Source organism: Neopelma chrysocephalum, unplaced genomic scaffold (genome assembly GCF_003984885.1).
Source record: "Neopelma chrysocephalum unplaced genomic scaffold, ASM398488v2 Primary Assembly neopelma1_72, whole genome shotgun sequence".
In the NCBI taxonomy this organism is placed as follows: Eukaryota; Metazoa; Chordata; class Aves; order Passeriformes; family Pipridae; genus Neopelma; species Neopelma chrysocephalum.
The window spans coordinates 10,146,114-10,172,040 of record NW_020897732.1 but is presented as its reverse complement, the minus strand read 5'-3'; the positions used below and the strand labels follow the sequence as shown (position 1 = coordinate 10,172,040).

The following is a 25,927-nucleotide window of genomic DNA, read 5'->3' as shown; positions in this document are numbered from 1 at the left end:
GCTGTTGTTGTTTGGTGACACATTGCATTACTGTCTGTGCTACCAACACCTCCTTTCTGGAAGCATCAGCACTTTGACTTTTGGATTCTTGACTATGTGTCCTGACTCTCCCTCACTGACTGCACTGGTAAAATAAAGTCCATGAGCTACAGCACAGCTGCCTCTCCCTAACGAAATTCCTACAGCAGAGGACACTGCAGCTGCAGATCCATTCCCAGAACTGCAGGATGATTCAGAACTCACTGGGGATGCAGCAAAGGGAGAGCAAATACCAGCTCCTTTTCCAAAAGCCTTACAATGCGTCAACCATCATTTCATATTTGTCTCAGATCAATAAATCTTCAAATCTCTATCCTATATTAATATGCATCTGATGATGATAATTCAGGTAAATTAAATTAGGGAATATTGGTGATAATGGTGAATATAGTGAGACTGTTGCTAAACGAGGCTTTCCCTCTGCATTTGGCACTCTTATCAAACGTAGCCTTGCAGCAGGGAGCTCACTCTTTCACAATTTTGCCAGCTGGGTAAACAGAGAGGTTAAGGCAAGAATTGTAAACTTGATCTGACACCCAAATCCATAGAAATAATTTATATAATTGCCCCAGGGCCTTAGCTAAGAAACTGGGCTCTCACTGGATTTAGAGATTCCACTGTAACACTGAAGACTGTTCTGGCATTTCCACAGGGCTTTAGGAAATTAACTGCCAGCACCTGAATGGGAAAATTTTTATCTGATTTATCCAAGATCACTCAGCAAGCTCTGATCAACACAATCTAAAGCCTTAATTTCCCCTCTCTCCTGTCTGAGCTGTATATGCATTAACATCCTGATCTGACATGGCAATCCCAGTCACCTGAAACTCAGCAGAATACCTTCTTGAGCATCCCTTTAAAATTCACAATACAAAAAAAAATCCGGGCAAACAACATGCTGACTGCAATAAGGAGCATGTCTGCACCACAACCAAGGGACATAAAAATGCAACCACACAGTCACCAAGCCTGCCAGCACCTTGGGGTGTTTATGCAGAGCTCCCTGCCACAGGGTTACCTGATTTAACTAAATTAAAGCCTACTCAGCACACCTGCAAGGTGCCTGTGTGTCATCACAGAGTGTTAGAGACAGACACACACACACACACTGTCCATCAGATTTCCTCCAAGTGAGCCAACAAAATGTGTTAAAAAAAAAAGCTAGTTTCCTTTCTGTGTGTTTAGTCATATCTGTCATCATTGTGAAATTAAGGATTATTTCATGTGTCCATTTGGCTTTCCCAAAAAAACCAATACATAGTCTCCCATTTAAAGTGACTGTACCCTCAAAAAAATCCCATTCTGTCTGAATTTCTCTGCTTTCTCTTACTCACCTCTCTCTCTTTTGACGCAACCAAAAGTTAATGTACAGAAACAGACTTTCTCAGTTTGCTTATTCTGGACCTTATTCCCATTTCCCAAGTATAATCCTGCTGTTTTTCCATTTTCCTTGTGCAGACTGAGGAAGAGAAGGAGCTTTTAAAGTGGAGTCCCCACTCCAAAAAAAAATTACCTGGAAGATGTGAAACCATTACAGAACCACAGTATTAGACTACAAGTTGTTCCTCTAATTGTGAATGACACATAAACCCACTGCACCCATCTGTCAAAGATGGGCCACAGCAATGAAGTCTCATGGGGTAGATGGGCTTTCTGCTAAGGTTTTTCATCCTCCTGCGAGAGCAGCAGTAGCCTTTATTGGGATGAAAAAGGTGTGAGCTCCTCTTGGAGTTACTGATTTGCTCTCATTTCAAGGGAGCCCTCATTATTTTCTGGGTTTATCTTGCTCCCAGACCCTAACTGCATGATTCTTCCACTCTGGTGCTCAAAATCTCTTCCTGACACAGAGGAGTGAAAAATAATGCAATTTTCAGAGCTGCTATTGATGAAGTTTTAATGGCAATGAGGAAAACTGGTTGAAATCCTGCCTGGCCACGGGGAGAGGGGCTGCCAGGTCCTCTTCCCCATGTCCTCACACTGGCAGCTTGAGGAAGGTGTTGTGAGACATCAGAAGCTGTGTAGGGGATGGAAACGTTTCCCCAGGAACATCTCTGAGGTTCCAGATCCCTCACAGAGACTGCATGTGGGGAAGACACCTGGCTCTCCAATCCTTCCCACTCTGCTCCTCAGAATGGGGCAAGGACTGTGGATAAGGTGTTGGTGGTAACAAGGACCCCTTTCCAGTAACAGATTTTTGGAGAGACCCACACAGGCAGGAGCACCACACATGGCAAAACCCTCAGGTGAGCATCTCAAACATCCAGATATTTCAGTCTTTTCAAAATGATAAAAAAATCTCTGCTCTGAATGGCCTGGATGAAGGTATCAGGAGGACAGCTAGACATATATGTTACTCTTCTGTATATGTTCCCATGCTCATTCAAGGTGCTGAGAACCTGGGACCAGACCAACTGCAAGAACATAATTATTCCTACTATGATTAATAGGACCAAATGAGTCAGAGTGTCAGGTGTTTTACTAAGCTGGACCCATTTAATATTGTTGGGAGGTAAAAATAATCTGAACAAAGTAAATGAACCAACTAAGACATTCTCCACTTAATGCTATAGTTAGTCATTATTTGAAATAATGTCCTGTCCACAAATTGGTAAAGCTAAAACATATTTAATAATTATGTAAATTATTATTAGTATTTTGTAAATAGTTGGTAAATTTAAAAAAAAAAAAGAACCTTATAATTACCAAAATATTACCACTAGTAACTAAATCACTGCTTAGCACAAACTCAGTGTTTGTCCCTCTACCCTTCATAAAACTATTTCTATTGGAAAAATGAACAAAAGACCTCTGCAAATTCACCTGCCCATGTGAAACACATACTGATGGGACACCTAAGGATAGTTACATGGATAAAGATAACTGAGCACAAAACACTCTCTTTGGACATGTACACAGAAAGTAGGCACTGATACAGCTGAAGGTATCTTGAGCAAATCAGGCCCTGGGTTACCTGCTTTGTAACCCAAGTAGAACATGTAGTTTGTCTAGTCTACTCTCAAAAGTCTTCTCAAGAAACAAGCAGGGCTAAATGAGGGACATGATGCAAACATACACAAGAAAAACATGAGATCAGGAATGTTAACTTAAATAGGAGCATCTTTCCTCACAAACTACACTGTTGAAGGTGAGCCAGCCAACAGAAATGTCCCCTTTGTCTTAGAAGAAAAGTGCAATTTGAAATAGCAACTTTAAAATTTCAGTTCTAGTTTTGATACTGAATCCATCTTGACTGAATTCCTTCATGTCTCTGGCTCAGGCTCATAATCTTCTGTAATATGTGTATATCCAATTAGTCTTTATCAGCCTCTCCTATTATTGACACCATCCTGCTACAGTCCCTCAAGACATCACCTTGTTACCCTCTTACCCTATCAAAAACGCACTGTTTGTGCTCCTTGCCCTCTCCTGTAGGAGCTGTCTGCCACTGTTAGCCAGGGTTTACTATATTTGATTTCTTCCCTACAAATGAGAGCAAAAAACCCCCAAATAAACAAAAGACCTACTGACTTGAGCAGCAGCAACAGCAACAGCAGCTCCTCTGTGATTTGTCTGCCCCCTTCTAGCTCAAGTTTGAGTGTCAGCAGCAACCCACTCCCCAGTGAGCAAAGCAGCTCAGCTTCAGAGCATCCCTCAATCAAAGTGAGAACCTCCTGCATGTGAGTAGGAGTCGGCTGGGGTGAAACTCGAGCCACCGGTGCAGTGAACACAACTCCGATTTTGACCTGCTACAGTAATTCCTCTTTTTGTAACGACTCATTTTCCTGAACAGCCTCTTCTAAGGGGTTTTAAAAATGCATCAGTCAGATTTCTCTTGCCAAGTCTTTTCTCGAGGTTCAGAGGAGCTCTGGGAGACTGAGGGCAAGGAGGGAATCAATCTGCATCATCATATCACTTCCCTGCAAAAGATTGCATTTGAATACAGCTCAGCTCTTTTGTTCTTACATCCTTCACAATGCCTGAGCGAGCAACGCAGAGCCGAGATTTGCTACTTTTCAAGAGTATTGCTACATTTGTCATCTTGTATTTCTGTTTAACAGCAAGGCATTTCCTCAGTGACTTTGATGAAGAATATTATTGCAAAGAACATAATTAGCTTCTCCTGCTGCATCTTCCTGTCCTCAAATGTTCGTTTTAACACTAGATAATGGAATAAATCCAAGAATTCCATGTGAGTTCCTGTTTCCAATCCATCAGTGAACAGTGTGTTCCAGCATCTTAGCTACGAGCTCTTCAAACTGTTTCCTAAATTGCAGGCTTGAAGTTCCCTCCGTATTTCCTGTTCTTCAAGATGCCAGTTGAGCTGGGATGAGCTCAGACACCTGCACTAAGCCCAGCATTAGCATGGACTGAGCAGTGAGGAGGTCTGGACTGGGATAACGAGGCTGAATTTTAGAACCCGGAAAAGGGATACAGATCTGTCCCATTAAGCCTTTACACCTGTGTATAGGGGTTTATTTCTGTCTCCCTCTCCCAAGTTGTAGCCCTGGGAACTTGAATATCGAGCTCTCCATGGCTGGAGGGTGACTGTGTTGGGTCATGTAACCCAACAAAGGACAGAACTCTGCCCCACTGTAAGTGCTGGCACTTCACTTGTCTTTTAGTTATCCAAACCATTAAAACATGCAAAAATTCTGCCATCTCCGTTTGGCTGACTAACAGCTTTTGGGAGGAGAATGCTCCTTATGTATAGAGCAGTGTCAAATTCTTTATTTTATAAATATAGATAAAAATTTTCCAGGAATGGTTTAAAAGTATATATATTAAAGAATCATTTGGTAAGCGATGTCTGCCCTCCGGTGTAGGTGTCAGGACAGCTCTTGACACAAAAACCTTTGAAGTGAACAAGCTCTACATTTCAAGTCTCATCTGTTTCTGCCTCATTTCCTTTCCACAAGCAGGGACACTGGGTATGGGCAGGGGCTGAACATGGAGACTGAACAGCAACACACCAGTGACTTACCCATGCCTTTCTCCTCCTGCAGCCAGGAAAGGTGTGGTAGCCATACAGAGCTGCTATTAAATTTGGGATCAGACTTAGCTGAACTTGTCCTACTCATCACTTCTAACCTTGCTTTTACCTGCTCAGCACTTCACACCTTCCCTCTGCAACATCAGCCTTTTGTTTTCAGTCTCTCCTTGTACCTTGTAGCGGTGATGCAAATCAGAAAATGGGAAGAAAAGAGTGGATTTGGATGGAATACCTGGAGGCTGGCCAGAAGAATAACCAGGTAGACTGGCAGATTGCTTGCTAAGGAATGGATAACAATTTGGGACATTGAGGCACTATAAGGGTCACAAAGTGAGGCTCCTTTTGTAATTCTTAGTTACTTTCACAACACCTTGATGGAATGGATCAATTGTACAGATGGGAAAATAGGTTTTCTGATCCTAATTGTGGTCTCTTCATCATAAAAAACGTGGGCCTACATACACACCAGCAATTTTTTCCATGGCATATATACATCTCTATGCCTCTGTCTACCACATCACCTCCCATAAAAGCTGAATGCAGCACAGCTGTCACCACCAGACTGCAGCAGGTCTAACCAGGCATGGAGGCACTCCAGTGTGGACTGGCATGCTGTTGGGGAAGTGCTGCTCCGAGAGCAATTTGGTTATAACATACCAGGAAGGAAAAAAAAACCAACAAACCCAACTCATTTGCACTTATAAGGGTTTTCTCCACAGCCAGAGGAATGCAAATGCCAGGCAGCCTTTACATTGCCTCCAACAGTTTTGCTGATTATCACATCTCTAATTCCAGTTCACACAATCCACACAGCACCTTCTTATTATGGATGTGCTGCTGACATGTACAAAGACTGATTAGATAGTCAGACACAAGCCAAGGAAATAATAAATATACAACTCCATTTTCCAGGGAATTATTTTTCTACAGGCACAGTTGTGTGCACAGCTGAATTTGTCTTCATAGTCTGATCTCTGCCCTTTCTTTGCAAAAAAAAAATCCAGCTATTGAGTTAAATCTTCCAGATAGATAAATCACATAATAATACTTTTCAGGTTTATCATTTTCCCATCTCCTAGACAGTGAACTATTCTTGGCTAGCCTTATTACAGTTCTTACAAAGCTACCTTCCTAATCCTATCAGCGAGCCAAGAAATGCTTTTCCACTTACATACGTGTCCCACCTTGCCAATGTACCCATTCCTTGTAATCAGCATGGAGAAAACTACACCACAAGGGCCAAGCTCACTTCCTTTTGGGTAGGCAGTGACTTGGGTGGCCAAGGGATGTCTTCTGTTTGCACACCAGAAGGGACTGACTAACAGTGGATAATCTACACAGGTGCATGGATGGGCTGCAGAATAAAAATATCTTCTTTTGGGTCAAGTTTTACTGGTCAGGCCCCAGGGTGGCATCAGTGGTGGCTTTCTCCTCTCCAACTGGTCACTTATGGGCTGTGCTCAAAGGCAGCTTCACAACACAGAGGTACAGACTGAGTTGCAATAGATGACCCTGGGTTTCTACTGATCAGCCTCAAGGAGGACTCAATAAAACTAGAAAAGATGCAGAAAAGGCTGATAAGGTTGACTGAAGGAACAGAGGAACTCTCCAGTTTAGGAAAATATGACTGCAAGGAAAGAATACGACAGAAGCCTGTAAAATAGACATGGGATGGAGATGGCCAACAGGGAAGGCAGGAACAGATGAAATCAGCAAGTGGGAGACTCAAAACAAATACAAATAAATACTTCTGATACATCACGTTTTTAAACAGCAGAACAGGTGCTGTCGTAAGGTGTTAGAAGTTTGATTTTGAAATGTGTTTGGACATGTTCCTGGAAGGAAAACTACTCAAAGTCTTCCAAACATCAGCTTTAGCTTAGGATATGAGCCACGTAGTGCTGGAAGCTGGGAGAGTACAATGGGAAGTGTTCCTTATGTTCCTGTCCTATTCTTACACCACCTGTGTTAGTAGCAATTGGCACAGAAAGAGACTGAACTAGATGGATAATTGGCCTGACCTGGTCCTTGTGCTGTATGACTGACTTCTTCCTGTGCTCTGACTGAAAATGAGTTTCAAAGCAGTAAAAACAGCAATGTAACCTCACACCTAAGCAGAAGGTACTTTTTTTCTCGTGCCATCCACATAATGGTTACGATAAAACATGTGATTTTTTACAGCTTAAACTTTATCATTTGTAAAATGGTAATAATGGTGCCCATCTTCTAAAGATACTCCATGATCTGCAACTGAGCAAATAACACAATGACAAGGAGTTGCTGTTAGTTGCTGACAAGTTTGGCATGTTATCAGCCAAAGCATCTCAGCCACCTAAATGTGTTCATATGTGCTGGTGCCAAAGTCCAATTAGTGAAGGGCCTGTGACAAGACCTTAAAAGAAGGGTTAAAAAAAAGAAATAATCAGGCATTAAATTTGATTTTCAGAAGCACCAACTGTTGCTGAGTATTTAATGCCTTTTGAGGTCAAATCCTCCTACTTGTGTTTATCTTGGAATCTAGAACAGGGGGGCTCAGGCTGCTGTTTCCAGAAGCATAAGGAGTCAAGTCCAAAACTACGTGGCCTGTTTATACTTACATGATTTTGCAACAGCAGTGACAGGATCAAACCTGGTGGATTCCTGACTACTATTAGGAAAGAAGCTGGGGAGGAAAAAGCAAGCTGGAACCGTCCTGCCTGCAATGCAGAGAGGATGTATCCAAGTCACCTTCAAACACGGCACTTGGGTACGCGGTGTCAGCATGGCTGCAAGACTTGCCTGGGAAGCAAGGTGAATTACAAGCTCCATTACAGGGCAGTTAGGAAGCTACTGCTCTCCTTTAAATTGGCTATTAGCTAATGTAAAGTTGGCTTCTGCAGTGCTGTTTTTCACAGCAGGACTGCAGCAAAGGCACACTCATGTCTATGTGCTCACCCAGGGACCAGGCAGTGCCACGAACCTGCCTTGGCATCTGATCAGCTGCAGTGAGACTCAGGCTATTCCCCATCCCTACACAGAGGGAAAAACCTCCACTAGTATGATTTCTTCACTATAATTCGTTCCTAGTCTAGGCTGACTTTCCCCTTCATGTATGTAGCTTCATAGATCTAATTTTCAGCTGAGAGCAAGCACCAGGAGCATCATTCCAGGTCCTGACCACTCACCAGCTCCCTCCAACAGAGCAGCAGCATCTCTTGATCTCCCAGAGAGTTCTGTAATTAAATATTAAGGAGTGTTGCTCACTCATTGTTTTTCAGGCTTTCATTTCAGCTGGCAGCTCGCTTCCATAACATCATAATTTCTCTACAAGTCTCCTTAGTTAGGTTTACTTTTGTCAGTCTTGAGTATTTTTCTGTACTAGCTTCCTACACCTCAAGGTTAGTTTATGCTGCTGGGATTTCTTGTAGGGATTTCTTGCTGCTTTGCTTTGTGGTCTTTATCTGGTGCTTATTTTGGGAAAAAAATTGTGATGATTTACAATTAGAAGCTTGTTTTACAACCCTTCAGTTTTAAGTTCAAATAGACTCCACATAGGCTCTAGTTTTCCTGTTACTGCTGCCAGGAAGGATCTCCATAAAGTTTTAAAGAAGGACCTGGCTGATAGAAAGGAAAACTCTGGTATCCTTTTAGAAAGGAAGAAAATAAACCCAAATCTGACAGCAACAGAAAGTTGTCACCTGCTCTGGAGTAAGGAGAGGAGTTTTACTGCAGCCCTTTGGAAGCAGCAGCCTCTTAGGAGGCAGAAAAGAAGCACTTGTAGTCATCTTGCCAGCTAAGGGAGGTGAAAAACAGTTTACTGTCATGAAAATATCATATAAGGAGAATACCAGCATCAGGAGCTCTACTCTTTCCTACAGCAAATTTTGTAACTGTGCCAAATTTGCTGCCAGGCTGGAGCTGGGAGTAAAAGCACTAAACAGGGCATTTGCTGGCAAGAACTTCTGCAGTTTGGGGGGATTGTGCCTTTTGATGTATTTACTGCTATCACCTCTAGTAATGGCAACAGGTATCTCCAGAAGACTTGGCTGGGTAAGACTGCACAAGTCTTTGAATGAACACATACAGTGACCAAAGGTCATTTGCTCTCATCTCCTCCTCATTAATAACTGTGTGTTAGAGACATTCATCCAAACATGCACGCTGGTGAAGCTTTTGCTCCCCAAAATGCAGTGAGAGAGGGCTGGAGCCATGCCTGGGGTAGGCTCATGGGCTCTGCTTCAGAGGAACTTTTCAGTGAATTATTTTCCTCTGTTTGCAAAACCTACATTTCTGTTTTCACACCTCCATGCCCGCTGTTTGGGAATGTGCTTAAGATTTCTAATAACTTTGCAGTGCAGTTCCTTCACAGCTCCAAAGCTGATTAAAAAGAGCACCCAGGGAAGGGGTGAGGAATATGGGTCAGATCTCCAGATAGTGTAAAGGCAGTGATCTCAAGTGAGGTCAAAAAATGTAATAAGAACTAATTCTACATTTTAGCCTTGCAATAATATGCTGTAAGCTTGAAAAGAATGGAGGGAATTGGGGATTGGTGCTATCTCTCACCCTCCCTTGCTGCATAGGTATTCTTCTCAGCTGGTGCATGTCACTATTGAAAGCTGCTTATCTTAGTTCTTGCAAGATTAACTAAGTGTAAAAAATACAATTCATAATACTAAATAAAAACAAGAATCAGAATATAAAGGACAGGGGCAGTTAAGTACCTACACATTCCAATATCAGCTACATCTGCAAATTGTCAACCCAAAAAGGTCATTAAAATAATCTGGCCCTTTATCAGGAGGAAACTCTTGCTGACTGATAATTCTGGATACATGATGCTAATTCCAGTCATCTCCAGAAGCTAAATTAACCCTTTCCTGAGTGTCACACGTGCTGCCTGTGATATATGAGCTGTCCTCAAGCAAATTCAGTTCTTTTCCCATCAAAGGTATTTCTGTAGCTCTTTAACAAGCTTTCCATCTTGTTGCTATTTTGCCTTCACACCTACTGCCCTATCTTCACAAGGATATATTCTGTTCTTTTCAGATGCAAGCACCAGCTGGGTTTGGAGGAAAAATAAGATCAAATTTCATTTGCACTTCCCTTACAGAGGGCCCTATGAGGTGCCAAAACACTCAGCCCCCATTAACTTCAGCATGAGATGGTGGTGACTTTGATAAAAGCATTCAGCTTTTTTCAGGTTTAGGTCCCTTACAGACTTCTGCAGACACCAGTAACAATTCCATAAATGAGTAGGGATTTTGATACTTATACACAAGAGCTCAGGAGGCTATCAGGTCTAATGACAGAGCTGCAGATCTGCTTACTGGGGAGATAAGATCCCTTACATGTCTAAACCAGTTAAGCAACATCCCACAGGGGTTTCAGCATCCCCTGTGCTGGGCAATAACTGCAAACACAGCCCTCTGATAAAAACCAAGGCATGTCCTTTCCTAAAGCTTCGAACCCAGTGACACAGAGGGGTTTCTGGATAAATAGATTCCCCTGAAATATTTGTTTTATGTGATAGATTATTCATAAGAGGTTTCAAATGCTCCAGACTTCAGACAACAGCTGACTCCACAGCTCTCACTACCACTGCCCCTTTTGATTTCCTTTGGTTTTCTTTCCTTGAGATCAAGGTGATCTATTTTTAGTGCAGGGACTGGTTAAGTGAGGAGTTGCTATAGTGACAGATAGCTGATACAAACCGTGTCCCACTGCAATTCCTGGGGCTGGGAAACACACAGTCCCCGAAGTGGGGCAGCAGCTGGGGGTGCCCAGACACTGCTCAGCTTGGGGGGGCATTAATAACTGCCCAGGACTCTGAAGGTGTTGCTTAATGTCTGTGGAATAGCCAGAAGGCAGCCTGGGTGCCTGTTGTAGGAAACACACATCCTGCTGCTTTTGTTGGCCCAACAAATATATTGGTGTTGGTCCTGGATTTCACAGTGTCTCCTTCTGCTGTTCCTCTGATATAAACCAGCTGCACAAGCACCCCCAGCTGCCTCTACCCAAGAAGTTAAGTCTATTCTTGAATCTTCATCAGAACAAGAACAATTTTGTGCCTGCACTGAGAATTGGGTGGGGAAAGATGCGCAGTCAGGGCATTTGCAACTTCATCTTTCCTGGCAACTGAACAACTGAGCATCACTGAAATGTTGGTTGGAAGGGATGCCTGGAGGCCTCTTCTCCTATGTCCCACTCAAAACAGATCTGATATCAGCCAAGACCAGGTCAGCCAAGTCTTTCACTAGCTAAGTCTTGAAAATCTCTAAGAACAGAGAGGCCACAGCCTCTCTAGGTTACCTGTGCTGGTGCCACACCTCCCTCTTGAGGGAGTTTTTGCTAACAGTCTGACCCTCCTCAGCCACAAACTCTTGCCTTTTACTCCTTCTCTTACCATCTGCCACTACTAAGAAGGGTTTGGCTCTATTGCCTTTGAAACTGCCCTGCAGGTAGCTGCAAGCTGCTATTAAACTGCACATTAGTCTTCTCCCTGCTGGACAAAAAAAAGCCCAGTTTCCTCAGCCTCTCCTCACAGATCCCAAAACATTTTGATAGTCCTCCAGGGAAACCCTATCCAGTTTCCCAGCATTTTTCTGTTGGGGAGAACTAGAAATTTGACACCTTGTTCCAGGTGCAGCACTACCAGCACTGGATGGGAGTGGGATAATAACTCCCTTGACTGGATTGCTCCATTCCTCCCAATGCAGCCCAGTATGTGGTTCACCTACTGATAATGACAGCACATTTCTGGATCATTTTCCAGATCATATCCACCACAACCCTCGGGATTCAGTCATCAGCACCCAGTGTGTACTGCCACACAGGCTCACTCATCACCCAGGTTCATAATGAACACTATCAGTCCCGTACTGATCCCTAGATGTTGACCATCCCTACATTCAGGTATGTCCCTTGGGAAATGCCAACGTTATTCCAGCTTCTCGTCCTTTCAACTCAGGCCTTCTCTCAAGGAGGTTGGTGCAATCCTCACCTCTGAACAGCCACCCAACCTCTGTTGTCACTGCGGCAACAAGAAGCTTTTGTAGCAAACTTTTCACCTCCGTCATGTCTTGGTTTGACTTGCCATCTCATTTCTGCCTCATTTGTATTTCTTAAATTGATTTATTGCCCCGTTCTAGTTTATTATCTCTAATTATACTCTATACAAGCAGCGGAGATGTCACAAATCATCCCTTCCTCTCCAGGAGCACTGCCCTCCAGGAAAGGCAGGACTGTCACAGGAATCCTGTGTTCCCTATTGTTATTCTTGCACCAACTGAAATAAAACCACGGGGCCAGATGGGCAGGATCTGTTAAACAATCCGGTGACTGTAGCTCCGAGCATGTCAAAAGGGTCCTTGTTGCCCCACAGAGAACACAGCACTGGGAAGCAGCTGTTTTCTGATGCCTGGAAAAAACTCTGAAGAAATAACAGGATGCTATTAATAATGCCAGCTAATCCTATCATTCCTCCTCCAGCTAAATTGCCCCAACTTTATCAAAGGAGGAGCGGAAAAAGGACAGGATGGGAACTCTTTGGTGCAAGTGTGGGATGCAGCGCTGGGGTCTGTCCTTAAACCAAGTAAGGCTGCCTGACCTTTCCAGCATGGAGAATTCCAGCCTCTGAGCCAAGCCTGCCAGCTGCACAATGATATCTCACAGAGCAGTCCTTCATCTCTCGAGACTGAAGCCTTCATGTGTCAGTTTGACTCTGTAGTGACAAATCAAACAGCTGAAACAATTTCAAGGCGTTAAATCTCAGCACTCCGAGCACTTTTAAGTCCTTGAACTGATGTTAGGTTGGACAAGAATAGAGGTGAAAGCAGAAAACAGCTGAATCTTGGTAATTCCTGAGATTTGCTGATCCACTAAACCTGACAAACAAACTGCCTGAACAACATCTTTGAAACTGCACTCTTGGGCAATTCACTGAATCTTTGAGCAAGGAGTCAATAGTCCAAAACATTGATTTCTAATTAAACAAAAGTACCCACCTACCTCAATGCTACTATCAAGTGCAATTTTAGGCTGTGAAAAGGGATCTGGGCTTGAAATTTGCTTTTAAGGTCTGGCAACGGGATTTGTAATATAGATGCACGGGAGTATAAATAAATTGTGGTCTACCTTAGCACATTCAAATCAAGTAGAAAGTCAGTCTAGGATAACAGCTTCTCATACAGATATTCTTTTGAAGTGAGAGCACTTGGAAAGTACAGGGAAAGCAGGGGAAAAAAAATTATCTCTACGCTACTCCCAACTGGTGCAATAAGGATGAGAGAGGATGCATGGAAATCAGTAATTCCAGTGATTTTTAGTATATAGGCTGTGACTCTTCAGCATCCATCATGAAGGCACTCCAGGCTATGTTTGTTAAACTGAGATGTCCTTTATGAAAGTCTGATCTGCATTATTTTATTTTGGCCTCAAAAATGAATCAGATAGTTATTTATACCACTAGTAACAAGATAGTGTTCCAGCCTTGTATACATATTGGAAGTTACCTGAAGGGAACAGAAGTGGAGGATGAAAAAAGGAAATTCTGATAAATACATAAATATCATCTACTTTCAGAAACAGGCAGTGTCTGCACCCGGTTTCACTCACAGTCAGTGCCCAGCTTCCTTCTGTCTCAGTTTCTCCTTCTTCACCCTAATGGACCTCTCCCTATTGCATTTCACAGCTTTCCCTAGATTCAGCCCCAAGAATTGCTTTTAATTTCTGTCTTTCAGGAATAGCATTCATCATGCTTTTCAAATAACACTATTTGAATAGTTGCAGAATTACAGACAAGTGCCCTTGAGACAGTAAAAAAATGAAGCCTCTCTGCTGCTGCTGTGCCTGGAGGACAAATACCTGCACCCACAAGCAGCAACAAGGACCAGAACCACATGGACTCCTCCCAGATGGGAGCTCTCCCTGCCCAAAACCTGTACAGTTTGTAAAACAGCCTGCCAAAAGGGAGGCTGGCCCTGCTGCTCTCACCCAACCACATTGTTGACAAGAGCACATCAACGCTGAGTAACTCAGTTCATTTATAGAAATGTAGATATTTTTGACCAAACTTTGTGACGAGACACACAGAGCTGCCTGGAGCAGGACTGTCAGTGGGCAGATTCATTCCAATATGGAAATCTGTGCCTCGGGAACATACTGTATTTTTACGTGTCTAACCTGCCCTTCAGAAAAAAATAACTTCTTTGAAAATAAATTACTCAGAGCATTTGCGTTCTTGAACAACTCATCATGAGGGCAGAGTCTACATCTTCCTCAAGCCTGCAAAGGGCTGCAGAGGAAGGATTCTGCTGGGCTCTGCACCAGCAAGGGAAGAGTCCACAGCAAAGCACTCTGCTCAACAGACCTGCATTTCAGCTTCCACCAAATCAATGAAGGTTTTGTGGGGTTCATTACTACCTGAATTTACAGGAACCTGCTTGAAATCACCTAGCTGATTTTACTGCTTCATGGCCACAGTCCTTTTCCCCCTCTTCAAAATGCTTCAAAGCTGTGCACAAAGCTGGGATGCCACGCAAAGCACCAGGACAGTGACTACATGGAAGCAGAAAATGGCAAAATAAAATGTCTCAAACATTTAATGAGGCTTATCAGAGCTTTTCTCCTTCCTGGCAACCAATTGTAGAAACTTCACAGCTTCCAGGACTCAGTGCTCCCTGTAGTACCAGATTAATCAGTACTGATCAGCCAGGGCTGCACATTTTCTAAAATCACTGTCAGCTCAACAGAGCATGAAAACCAGTGGAGAAAATCATTAACAAACCAAAGCGGTCTCAGTTTCTCATGCCCAGTCTCTGATGATGGTGGTTTTAAGCTGCTTTACTGGAGCAACAGGATTTTGTTCTTTCAGTCCGTTTACGACAGCACTGGAACATGCAGAAATTCCTTCACTCCCATTTATATTTCCAGAAGTTTTTTCACTGTAGTTTCTCCCCCACTGTCTTATAACAGAAATGTCCCACCGGAATGAGATAAATAAATATCTCAGCTCTGCTCCTCCCACAAGTAGCATCACCCACCTTGGGGTGAAGTGCTGGATGAGCTGCAGCTCCCCAAGCTGGAGGAGCAGGAGATCAAGTCCTGTCTTCTTCTCCAATCACTTCTCCATCATGTTTTCTGTGCTTCATGTTTACATCATGTTCTTCCCCCACCTTTTCTGCCCCTGTTCTCAGTGCAACTATTTGCAGCCCAGCTTGTGCCAATAAACGGTGATGTGCGTCAGGCTGAATTATCCCCTGGGTTTCCATTTGCACTTGGAGAGGCTGTGAAGCACCTGCTCTTTGGTTTAGTTAAGCCCTTCCTCATGGACTGCTGTGTGAGCTGGTCACATCCAGCAGCACTTCACCTCCCTGTGGTGATCATGGATGCAGTCACCACATTTCCATTGTTGGGAAGGAAGAGCATAATTTCTCTGCTTGACACGTGATTCACACTCACACCCAGCTCCAGGGGTCTGGGAAGCACTGTGGAAAACTACGGAAGGAGCCCCTTGACTGACAGGAGAACTCATTTCCCCTTGGGCGGAGTATTTAAAGATACACTAAAGCTCCTCCCAGATCCACTCCAGAGCCTCAGAAGCCATCCGATCCATGGCAGTTAGCAGAGGCATGAGACAAAACATGTGCCCTGAGGCAGTTACAGAACAGGAACAAGCCCCTGCCCTTTGCACCACGAGTGCCTGATTCCTGTACATGGCAGGGCTGAAGCACATTTGCAAGTGTATTTATTGGGGTCTGACACTCAACGGGGTTAATACTAACCCTAATCCTAACCCTAATTTGGACCTAATTTGCACCTAATTATAACAACTGACAGGGAAATTATCCTCAAGAGTGTTACTGAGACAGGACAGGGCAGGGGCTGAGAGGCAGCACTGAGGTTTGGTTGAAGCCCCTTGGACTCGACCTGTCAGGGCTCAACTTTGACACCTGCTGATTAAAATCACCATAACAAATCCCAAGAGAAGCAGAACGGGTAAGGAGAAGCTCCTGGGCATTTCTGTGTAGCTAAAAGCCTCCAAAGTGAGCGGATTGAGGGGCACAAGGCAGCCCTGGGGTCCCAGCAGCCACATGTGTTGCAGAGCGGTTCCTTCGCTGGGCACTCACGGCTCGAGTAGGGAAAAAACACTTTTAACATTACACCTTTTGCATGTGTCATTCAATCCTTCGTGGAATAGACGGTGTCCTTTAAAGGGCAGAGCAATTAGCCTCACTGGGGTCAACAGTTTTTCCCCTTCAGAAATGCCACAGAACCTATCCACTTACAACACTGGGCTGCAGCGGGAGCTGGCAGGTGGAGAAGCTGCCAGAACCCTGTGCAGGTGGGCAGCAACTGCAATAGGAAGGAGGAAACTATGCAGTGGTGATCTAGAGGTTGGAGAAATTTCGGTAATCCCCATCCTGAGCCCTGCCAAAATCACAGTGCATACATCAGCTTCCCTGCTGTTTGGTGGATAGCTCAAGCTTTGAGGTCTCCCTGTTGGCTGCTCCTCTCCCAGAGCAAAGCTGTGGGATTTCTGCCTTCACCTCCCTCTGCTCTCCATTGGCTCCTGGTGCTCACTCATGTTTTTCTCCTTCTCCCCTCTGTGTGCTCTCTGCTTCTCTTTGGCCATATTCAGGTCTCCTCTTGCTGCTCACTTGGCATGAAAGGGCTCCAAAACCAGGGAATTACAGAGATGCTCATCCTTGGCAATGCCACCCTCCTCTTCCCTACTAGGATGCAAACCTCTGCATTGGCACAGAGGAGGGATGGGATTTAGCTCAACTGATGCACTGAAGAATGTACTACTTGATAAATTAAGCATCAAGTATTAACCCTGATGGCATCTATCCCCGGGAAGATGAGAAGCTGCACTGGCTCAATCCTATTTACAATGACTGGAGGATTATTCCTTAAAACATTTAAATAAATGGCCAATAAAAATCAGATTCAACTAGTCCAGGTGCCAGATTACCCCTTTTTGGGGCATCAGGGGATATTTTCCTCATTTCCTTTTCCACCCCTTTTCTGAATACAATCCAAGCTCATTCAGCAAGGAGGATGCAGCAGTGGCACGGCCACACTGGGAGGGGTGAGGTGGGAAAGCCCATGTTGGATTTCTGTCATTCATTTCTCGTCCCTGAGGGTAGGTGACAACCAAATGGGATGCACAGGAGTGTGACTGACCCTGACAAGCCACCAAGCCTGGCTGCTGCAGACAGTCCTGCACACACTGATCCTGATCATAAAACCTGATGAGTGCCAGCGGTTCCCTCAAAAGCTACTCAGAAAGTGTTTATTGAGGTCTAGTAGCTACAAGATACAGATTAAACCCAGAGAATAACTCAAAGATTTTGTTTTGCCACTTCCCTGCAATTAATTAAAGCCATTGGTGGCAGGGAGAAGGTATTTGCAAGCATGTTAAACCTGTTTCCTGAAAGGAATCCAGACTCCACTGGGATGGCAGAGGCAATCCCCGCAGCAGAGCATCTGAGGAAGGCAGTAACCCAGGCACATCCTGCTTGTTTTTTCCCACTCTTGTGACTTGGCAGTTCTCTGTTCATGATGAAAGTGCAATGCAGGGAGCTGACCCAGTCACACTCTTACAAGAACAGCATCTGCAAAGCCTATAGAGTAAAATCTGCAGAAAACTGCCTGATGCTTGCTGTGTACCACTGGAGCAGGCTACAGAGATGGATCAAAGGGAATGAGGAAAAGAAGGAACACATTTTTTGGCATTTCTGGCACTAAAATTTTTATATAACTCTGTCACAAATATTACTGTTTATATAGCCAGTACTCTTGGTGCAGGACAAATTATTTTCTCTGTGGAGGGAGATAGGACAGAGTTAAGAGTTAGACTCCAAGGAAGCAGGCTTGCAATTACTATTTTGGTGCCTCCAGCAGTGAATCCTTTTGTAGAAGTTGACTATTCCCATCTCATTGTTGCAACCAGAAGGAGAGAGTAAATTAGTGGCTCAAAGTGCCATTAATCCCTCAATCAACAACTCACACGTGTTTCTGCCTAGGTGAGAATTTAGGGGTTTTAATTAGAAATCTGGGAACACATTTCACATCTGGGTGATCTTTAAGCTAAATATTCCCCCTCTTGTTGCACCAACTGTGTGATCTGTCTTTGTGCATCTTGCTGACACTGTGAAACTCCAAAGAACCAGGTCACATCCCATTCAGATCACTTCAACCTTCCAACCACTCCCACAGAAACCCTCAGGTGAGTTTAGGGAAATGCAGCAGTAGGCACAGTGCCTTAGAGTTAAAAGCACTTAACTCCAAACAACAGGAACAAAAGGAGAAGTATTTGCAAGAAGGACACAACCAATCACTAAATAAATTGCAAAAATAATAGAAAAACAACCTCCCTGGGCAGCGACCCATCCATCAGTTGTAACTCCCCATCACTAAATCTTGCATGTATGTCTCCACACCAATCTGTGTGGTTCAACACTACTCATACCTTCATCATCCTGCTGGATTTAACACAGTGACTCCTGACTAATAGAGAGTAAAAGAGTCTTGCCTACACTTTCTATGTGTCAGCCTCTCTAAACTGAGCCTTATCCAGCTGATTCAGTGTAACATCAGTTTTAACCTCTTAGTCACAGGACAGAATTGCCCAGCAACACTCGTGGACTTTGGGGAACCACACAGTTGTAAGACAGGTGTCATTAGCCCGTACAGGAAATGCATTAAACCTTGTATTTCTCCACTGTTCTTGAGTAAAACAGCCGGATCCTGTTGGAAAATCCCTTTTCTCCCAAACAGCCAATCCCTATGTGATACACAGACACTCTCTGACACCCACAACTCAGCACCTGTACTGGAGTTAATGCTCAGTGACCAGGAAAAACTTTTGATTAACGGAGAATGGTCCCTAATTGCAACTCAAACACAATTATACTGATAGAAAGGTACATTTTCAAATGCATTACTTATCAGACTGATAAGCAATTTTTCTCTACTTACAATTCATCTTTCAATAGACAGTGTTAGCCCTAACTTAGAATTTAGTGGTTATTGTTCAATTACAGTAACATCAGTTAACAGCCCCTTTTGAAATTACTCCATAGTATTTACTGTAAAGCTTCCTGTGCCATCACTCTTTTCCTGAAGGTTATAGCTGATATGTGTTACAGGTGTCAGCTCAGATTTTCATCCCTGGTGCAAACCAACACCGAAATAACCTCCACGCAACAACTGCACGATTCAGTCCACGAAACTGGGAAGTTGTTACTCAATTATTCACTATCCCCCACTCGCTGCCCTTTCCCAAAGACTCATGTCCCTCCTTTCTGGATGTGTAACACAGAGGGTCCTTACCAGACAGGCCATGAGGGTCGGAGTGGCGCCTCTCCAAGAGTTTGCTTCGCTCCTTTCTCTTCTTGATCACTCTAAAGCTCCCAAATCGCTTCATGAGCTGCCACATGCACTCCCGCGGCAGCAGCTGTCGGTCATGCCCGGGACTGAAGAAAAAAAGTAGCACGAGGGGCAAGGCAAGGTGTTGCTCACGCCAAAAGCCCAGGTGTGAGAAAACACAGCTCCAGAGAGACTGTTTGGCTGCAAGAAAAGTCCAGCTCACCAGCAGCTCAGCTCCAAGATGCCTGGTCTTCCTGGACAGCCACTCTGCAGGCGGCTGCCGGCCCTCGCACGCCAGGCAATTCCAGTCTTAATTCCAGTGTACAGTAACTCGCCTGTAAGTATGTGTGGACATGGGGAGAAGTTCAAAGTCTGCCCAGCTTGCAGTCAAGGAGCTCTTATAAATACATCAGCCGTCAGAAGCCTCGGAGACCAAAGCAACATTTCCCAGTGGATCAGCTCATGCGGAAAAGGTCAGGAGTCGCCTGATAAGCTCCCTCGTTTAAAAAATACTAACTGTGCAAAGGAGCCACAAGCCCTCTTGAAGGGAACTGTCATGTGCAGCTCAGCATGATGACTCTTTAAACAGCCTGTAAAAGGAAACCACCCCTGGACAGACAATTCCTGGCAGCGAGTGTCCTGGGCACACTGGCACCGTGACATGACATCACCCAACTATTTTGATCCACGTGTGCCGGGTCTATGAAGCGACAGGAGAGTCCAGCTGCCAGTCCATGAGCTCCGGAATGCCTGGCCCTCCACAGCTAATGACTAATGGATTAATGGGGAAAGAGGTTCAGCCAATTCATAAAAAGAAGTCTGATACTTTCTGGAAGCCATAGCTGGAGCAACAGGCTGGACTTTCTCTAGTGATGTGCCCTCCCAGTGCTACACATACCTACGTGCTCTGCACGGATTGCTCCATTCAAATTTGTTGTCTGCGAAGCAAAAGGCACCTGTACAGCTGTTTGTAACACAACTGAAATCCACCTCGTGCTCTTTGCCATGGGACAAACATTCACGGGGCTGTTGCTCATCCCAGTCAGTCAGGCTGTCTGATGTTTGGCTCTGAGTCTGTACTTGTAGAGAAGCTTATTTTAGGAAAGGGTTCATCAGCACAGGCTGGATTTTGAGCAGTTGGAAAGGGATGCAAGCACGATCCAAGGCATGATCAAACTATCAGAGCCAACCTTCCTAAGATTACAGTAAATGCTCTGTTAAATCAAAAGCTTTATTTAAAGTCAGAGAGCATCAGCCCTTCCTCTGGACAACACCAGCTCAACTCTTTCAAAAATCAAACCCTATATGACTAATGAGAGTCCTATCTTTTTAATTCCTAGGAGGAATTAAAGGTTATATCACCTTTTTCTTCTACAAAGAAGCACACCTTTTTATTTGTGCCCATGATTGCTTCTGGGACTTAATACCATTAGAAAGGAAAAGAAAAACCAGCCATGAATTCTGCAGAAAAGGCCTTTATCAACAGATCCTTACAAGCTCTGGTCTTTCAGAAAGATGCATCTCGGATGTCCCAGGACTTCAGAGACACCAAGAATAGGTGCAGAGATGACAGCAGGTTCCTCTGGCATCCTCAGCTACCAGAGGCTTCCTCAGGTCTACCCTATGGAGACTGTGGAAGAAGATAGTACAGAGGACACCACTGTTCTTTCATCTACCAACCAAAATAATTAAATTATTACCAAGACAATTATCTTTCAGTCAAGGCTCTCACTGATATCCAAGTGAGGTAACACAATAATGAATTTGTGGCTGTTCCCAGACTTTCCTCTCCTGACTTGTCCTCCTCCTTTCTCTTACTCCCTCCTTTGTGGCCATGTTTCAGCTCTGCAAGTGAAGATTCCAATGCTTTTCACCAAGTTACAGTCTTTTGCATAAAATCACCTGCCAGCACAGTGTGTTTAGAAAGCCCCTTCTCCAGTCCCTCCCTCGAGGCTCACTGTTCTCCCAGCACAGAGGAGAAGCAGGTGGAGCAACAAGAAATGTTGAAGGATTGGCAGAGGGAAGTGTGGGTTTTACTTAAATATTTGGTTTAATGCAGCTGTAGGAAGTGTCAACTCTTCACACCCCATCTGGCTTTGTGTGACCACCACTCTACCTCTGCAAGCTTCATCTCCACTGTCCCTTCCCTTCACCGTGCCATGATCATGGCACCACGGCTGAGACAGCGCCTGTGGTGGGACAAACTCTCCATTTTATGGGCCAGCTCTCAAACTACTTCCATGAGAGCACTGACCTTCTTAGCCCTTCCCATTTGAGAACCAGAAGCAAACCTGAATCCTCCTTGCTGCAATTAAACCTACTGGTACTGAATAAGATCACTGGGCACATGGAGAACAGACCGTTCCTTTCCGATCCAGTGTCACCCTTGGCATACTTGACAACAGTTGTCCAGTTCCCTTTCCAGTCTTTATTTGGCTCAAGACATGAGAAGTGCTGCCTACAACACCAATGCAATCTGGACCTTAAGTTTCCCCTCTTCAGAAAAGCATTCCTCTTTCTTCATTGGCCAAAGGACTGCTGAGAATGACTTAATATCACCAGAAAGCAAAAAATTTAAATCCCTTTTTAATGAGATAAGATTTAGTGTTGCTCCAGCATGGAAACAGCCTCCTTTCTGGTAGAGGCCAAGGATAAATAGTTGCTGCTGACCTTTTCAAGCAGGGCCATTGCACCAGGAGAGCTCATTTCCCCTTATTAAGGGAAGCAGCAAGACCCTAATGTTTCAACACAGAGCTACTAGAAAATGAAACAACACTGTTTAACAACTGACTTTCATAGTAATTTGTTAAAAAAGCACTAAGTGCTTTGAGTACAATCAGTTTGTCTCCCATAGCTAATGGTCTAACAGATACTAACACAATTATATCAGGTATTACATCTTTTTAATGATTCCAGTGCAAGGATCTTATAAAACTAATAATAAAAAGCTGAGCTTCAAAGAGTTCCTTTGGGGCCATCTATGTTCTGGAGATTGAAAACACAAACCATGTAATGGACTCTTGTCAAGCTACATTAAAGGCTCCCAAATTAGTTATTGCATATTACATTATTTGAGCTGCATAAAGGTATCACTGTCCCCTTCCAATAGCCATACATGAGCCCACTCTGAGAGGTACCAGGCACTGGGTAGCTTAATAAAATTATTTTGGGGAAAGAGCAAACAAACACTCGTGTATGTGTGTGAAATAGTTCCCTAGTCCCACTGTATCTGCCGAGCTCACCAGACCTGAGCCCCTCATGGCCTCAGGGCAGCACCTACACTGACATCCAGCCACCCTGCCTCCAGTCCCACCACCCTCCTGCCCCAAGTCACCTGTTTCCCTGGCAGTTTTACCTTGATGACCTAACACTGAGTTCAAAAAAGAGCCTAAAAAATACTTCAGAGCTAAAAAAAAAAAAAAGACCAACACTTCTTGGAAATCTCCCTTACTTCAATTCTTTCCTTCATCCCAACAGCCACCTCTGTGCCCAGCCCACCCAGCAATGTCCTCCCCAGTTCTCCATCCCCTTAAACCATTTGTTGGTGTTTTTTTTTTAAAGGGAGGCTAGTGCACACAAAGTAGAAAAGATAAACCTCCTTCTACTCTATTTTTCACTAATTCACAGGACCTTATAAAGAGAGGAGACTCATGGCAGGAGATATGTCCAATCCAACCCAAAAAAGCCCCACCCATGACTGGGCTCCCTCTTCTTGATGCTCCTTGATTTTAAGTTCTCCATCTCTCAGGATAAAAGCACCTCCCCGCAGTGATTTATCACGACTCTTCAGGCAACAAATATAACAGAAACCTTTCTTTCTCTGGATGTAACGTGAAGGTTTGTTCTGTGAGGCAGAACTGGGGGTCGTGTGTTCAGGTTTGGCCACCAGAGAGGAAATATGGAAGTTGCCATCACACCAACCAAGGGCAGCCACCATGGGGTGTCTGACCCAGATATCAGAGCTTTGAAACACAAACTCGTTCATCCATCTCACAGAGGTGCCATGGTGAAAACACTTTAAACACTGATATTTCAAACCATTTCCTCAGTTGCCTTTTTCACAGGAGCTTTAACCTCATACACAAATGCAGCAGCAGAGTGCAGTGCAGGCAAGGGGGCCCAGTTAGTCCTACCAGGATTTTTCCTGGTATGAAAATAGAAAAAACAATACTTTCCTCCTTGAAATTTAGAAGCTTATTTAGCTCAAAACAGGAAGGCTAAAAGGAATATGTATCCCCTTAGTGACAATTAATGTTTGAACTGGCTTCCGACTGCAAATCAGCAAAACCAAGTATTTCCCTTTCTCTGTTGCTGAGAATTTCCTTGTTCAAAATGCCCACTGTTTTTGTCATTGCTCAAAGAAACAAAGTTCAAATTCACCCTTAGAAAGGTAAAGTGTGGATTATGCTTGCACTTCTACATGAATCACACTTGTCTACCTTGTTTTCCTTAAAGTTTTCCCTAAACTGCATTTTTTCTAATTTTCTTTTTTAAACTCTACAGACCAATGATGGCAAAATTAAACATTTTCTATTGCTGTCAGTGGTGCTGGCACATGTTTACATGTCTTACAACACCAGACTGATTTTAACTGCAACCGTATTTCATATAAATAGAAAACGCGGAAAATATTTCAAAATAACATGCAAATAAATACGTAAAGGAGACCTTTGCTCTAAAAAAAGCCATTCAAGAGTCCAGGTGATGCAATGCACAATAACAAAAAGCCTGTTTGGACCAAACACCATTTGTAGGCTGGTTGAACAGAGCACACAGCCCATGTTTTCAAAGGGAAACACAATCTACCACTTTCTCCATCTGGTCCAAGCCCAGATCACACCCCATAAAAGAATTGCAAGTTTATGATTCCAAGCTGGGCTCAATTACTTCCCATAATCATAACCAAGTGTTTCACTGTAACGAGTGTTTTGTCTTTATACCCCTTTTTTTTTTTTTTTAATACTACTTCATGCTGCTTTCGCTGTGCATTAAGAAAGATTTCAATCTCTGAAGCTGTCAGGTCGGCCCTAAATTGGTTTTGAAATATCTAGAAGTTTAATTTTACTTCTTTTTAGCGGTCTCCAAAGGTGCACACTATATTCCCCAGAACTCTTGGTAAATTACTTATAAATTACATCCTGGCGTCTTTGTGATGTTTTTCTATCCTACCTTTCCAGAGCTCATAACAAAAACCAGCAGGAACAGGAGTAATGGCGATGGTGGTGTTGGCATATTGGTGACTTCCCGCAAGAAAAACACAATTTCAGGCTCAGAGCATCCATCCCAGAAGATCAATAAGCTGGGACTGATGACCGTGATCCCATCCAAATGGTGATTTTATCATTTCCCCACATCCTACTAATAAACTTGGTGCATGTGTTTCCAGCACTCACTTCTTCAGTGATTTCAGACCATAATGTGAAAAATGGAGCTGTTCTTACATGTGCCACAATCTGGCTGTGCTCAAAACAGCAAAACAGTATTTGATCCAGCAAGTACAGGATGTCTGGTGTGACAACACCACTCCTAAAATTTAATAAGTTCTCAGCTAAAGAAAAACATCTCAGCAGTAACTCTTGCAAAAAAAAAAAAAAAAAACAGCAGAGGCAATAAAGCTGCTTAGAAGCATTTTCCACTTGTGCTTTTCTCATCTCTTCTTGCTTCTCTTTCTTCTTGCCTCTATTGAATCTTTCAACTATATTGATCCCTAAAACCTTGAGAAGCAGATAGAATTCACTGGAACATCACAAATCTCTTTTTTGTTCTCTTCTTTTTATTCTTTCTTTCCTGCTTCTTCACTTCTCATGCAGAATTGGAACAGATTAAATGATGTTAAAGCTAAAATGGGCATTGTCAGGCTGAACAAAATATCTCCTTCAGTTTAAATTAAAGAAAAAATCTTTCAACCAGCACTGAATGGGTTGCAAAGTGAATGACAGCAAATGAATAAAAACAGGAATTACTCCAAAAAAGTGATACATTAGGACAGGCCAGTACTTAAAGAGTGACATTCATACAAATATCCCACAGTGAATACCCATGAAACACAAGACACTAAAAATCAGAGCACCACGACTGCACAGTTCTGTATCCCCTCTGCTCCCTGAAAGAAGCAGATGAATAATCTGACATCAAAGCCAAGAAATTTGCTGATGCACAAAATAAGACAACAAAGAGACTCTTCTCCTGGCTTGGTATTACTATTATCTGCTATTTTTAGTTGAAAATAATCTTAGGAATTCTGTTACAATAAAAAATCATTACAGTGCAATGTCGGGATTGGTCACCCCACAATGACCCATTCTTTTGCCACAGTGGATGTAGTAAAGACATATATGCTACATATATATTATACCCCCAAAATCAGAGACAGTGGTCAGCAGCATCCTATCAGACATGTGAGACAACACAGAAATGTTGACTGAAGAGACAACTGAACCACACCTTGAAAAGCTAAATGCTTAGCTAATGCTTGAGAAGCCTTTCTCACTCATGCCTCCAGCAGCTTCACTGATGACTCTCCCATTTTTCACTGATTAAAAATGG

At 43.5% G+C, this 25,927-nt stretch overlaps 1 protein-coding gene across 4 annotated transcripts in view; it reads right to left on the bottom strand.

The window, feature by feature from the left end:
- PRKAG2 (protein kinase AMP-activated non-catalytic subunit gamma 2) overlaps positions 1-25,927 on the bottom strand; it is a 214,164-nt gene that overhangs the window by 90,881 nt on the left and 97,356 nt on the right. The window contains exon 1 of one of the 4 annotated variants that reach the window (XM_027686929.1): positions 19,346-19,922. The exons of the other annotated variants lie outside the window; for them this stretch is intronic. Within the exon in view, the coding sequence (XP_027542730.1) occupies positions 19,346-19,451 (106 nt within the window). The 5' untranslated portion in view covers positions 19,452-19,922. Of the gene's footprint in view, positions 1-19,345; positions 19,923-25,927 lie in introns of those variants that run through there. 4 annotated transcript variants of the gene reach the window in all.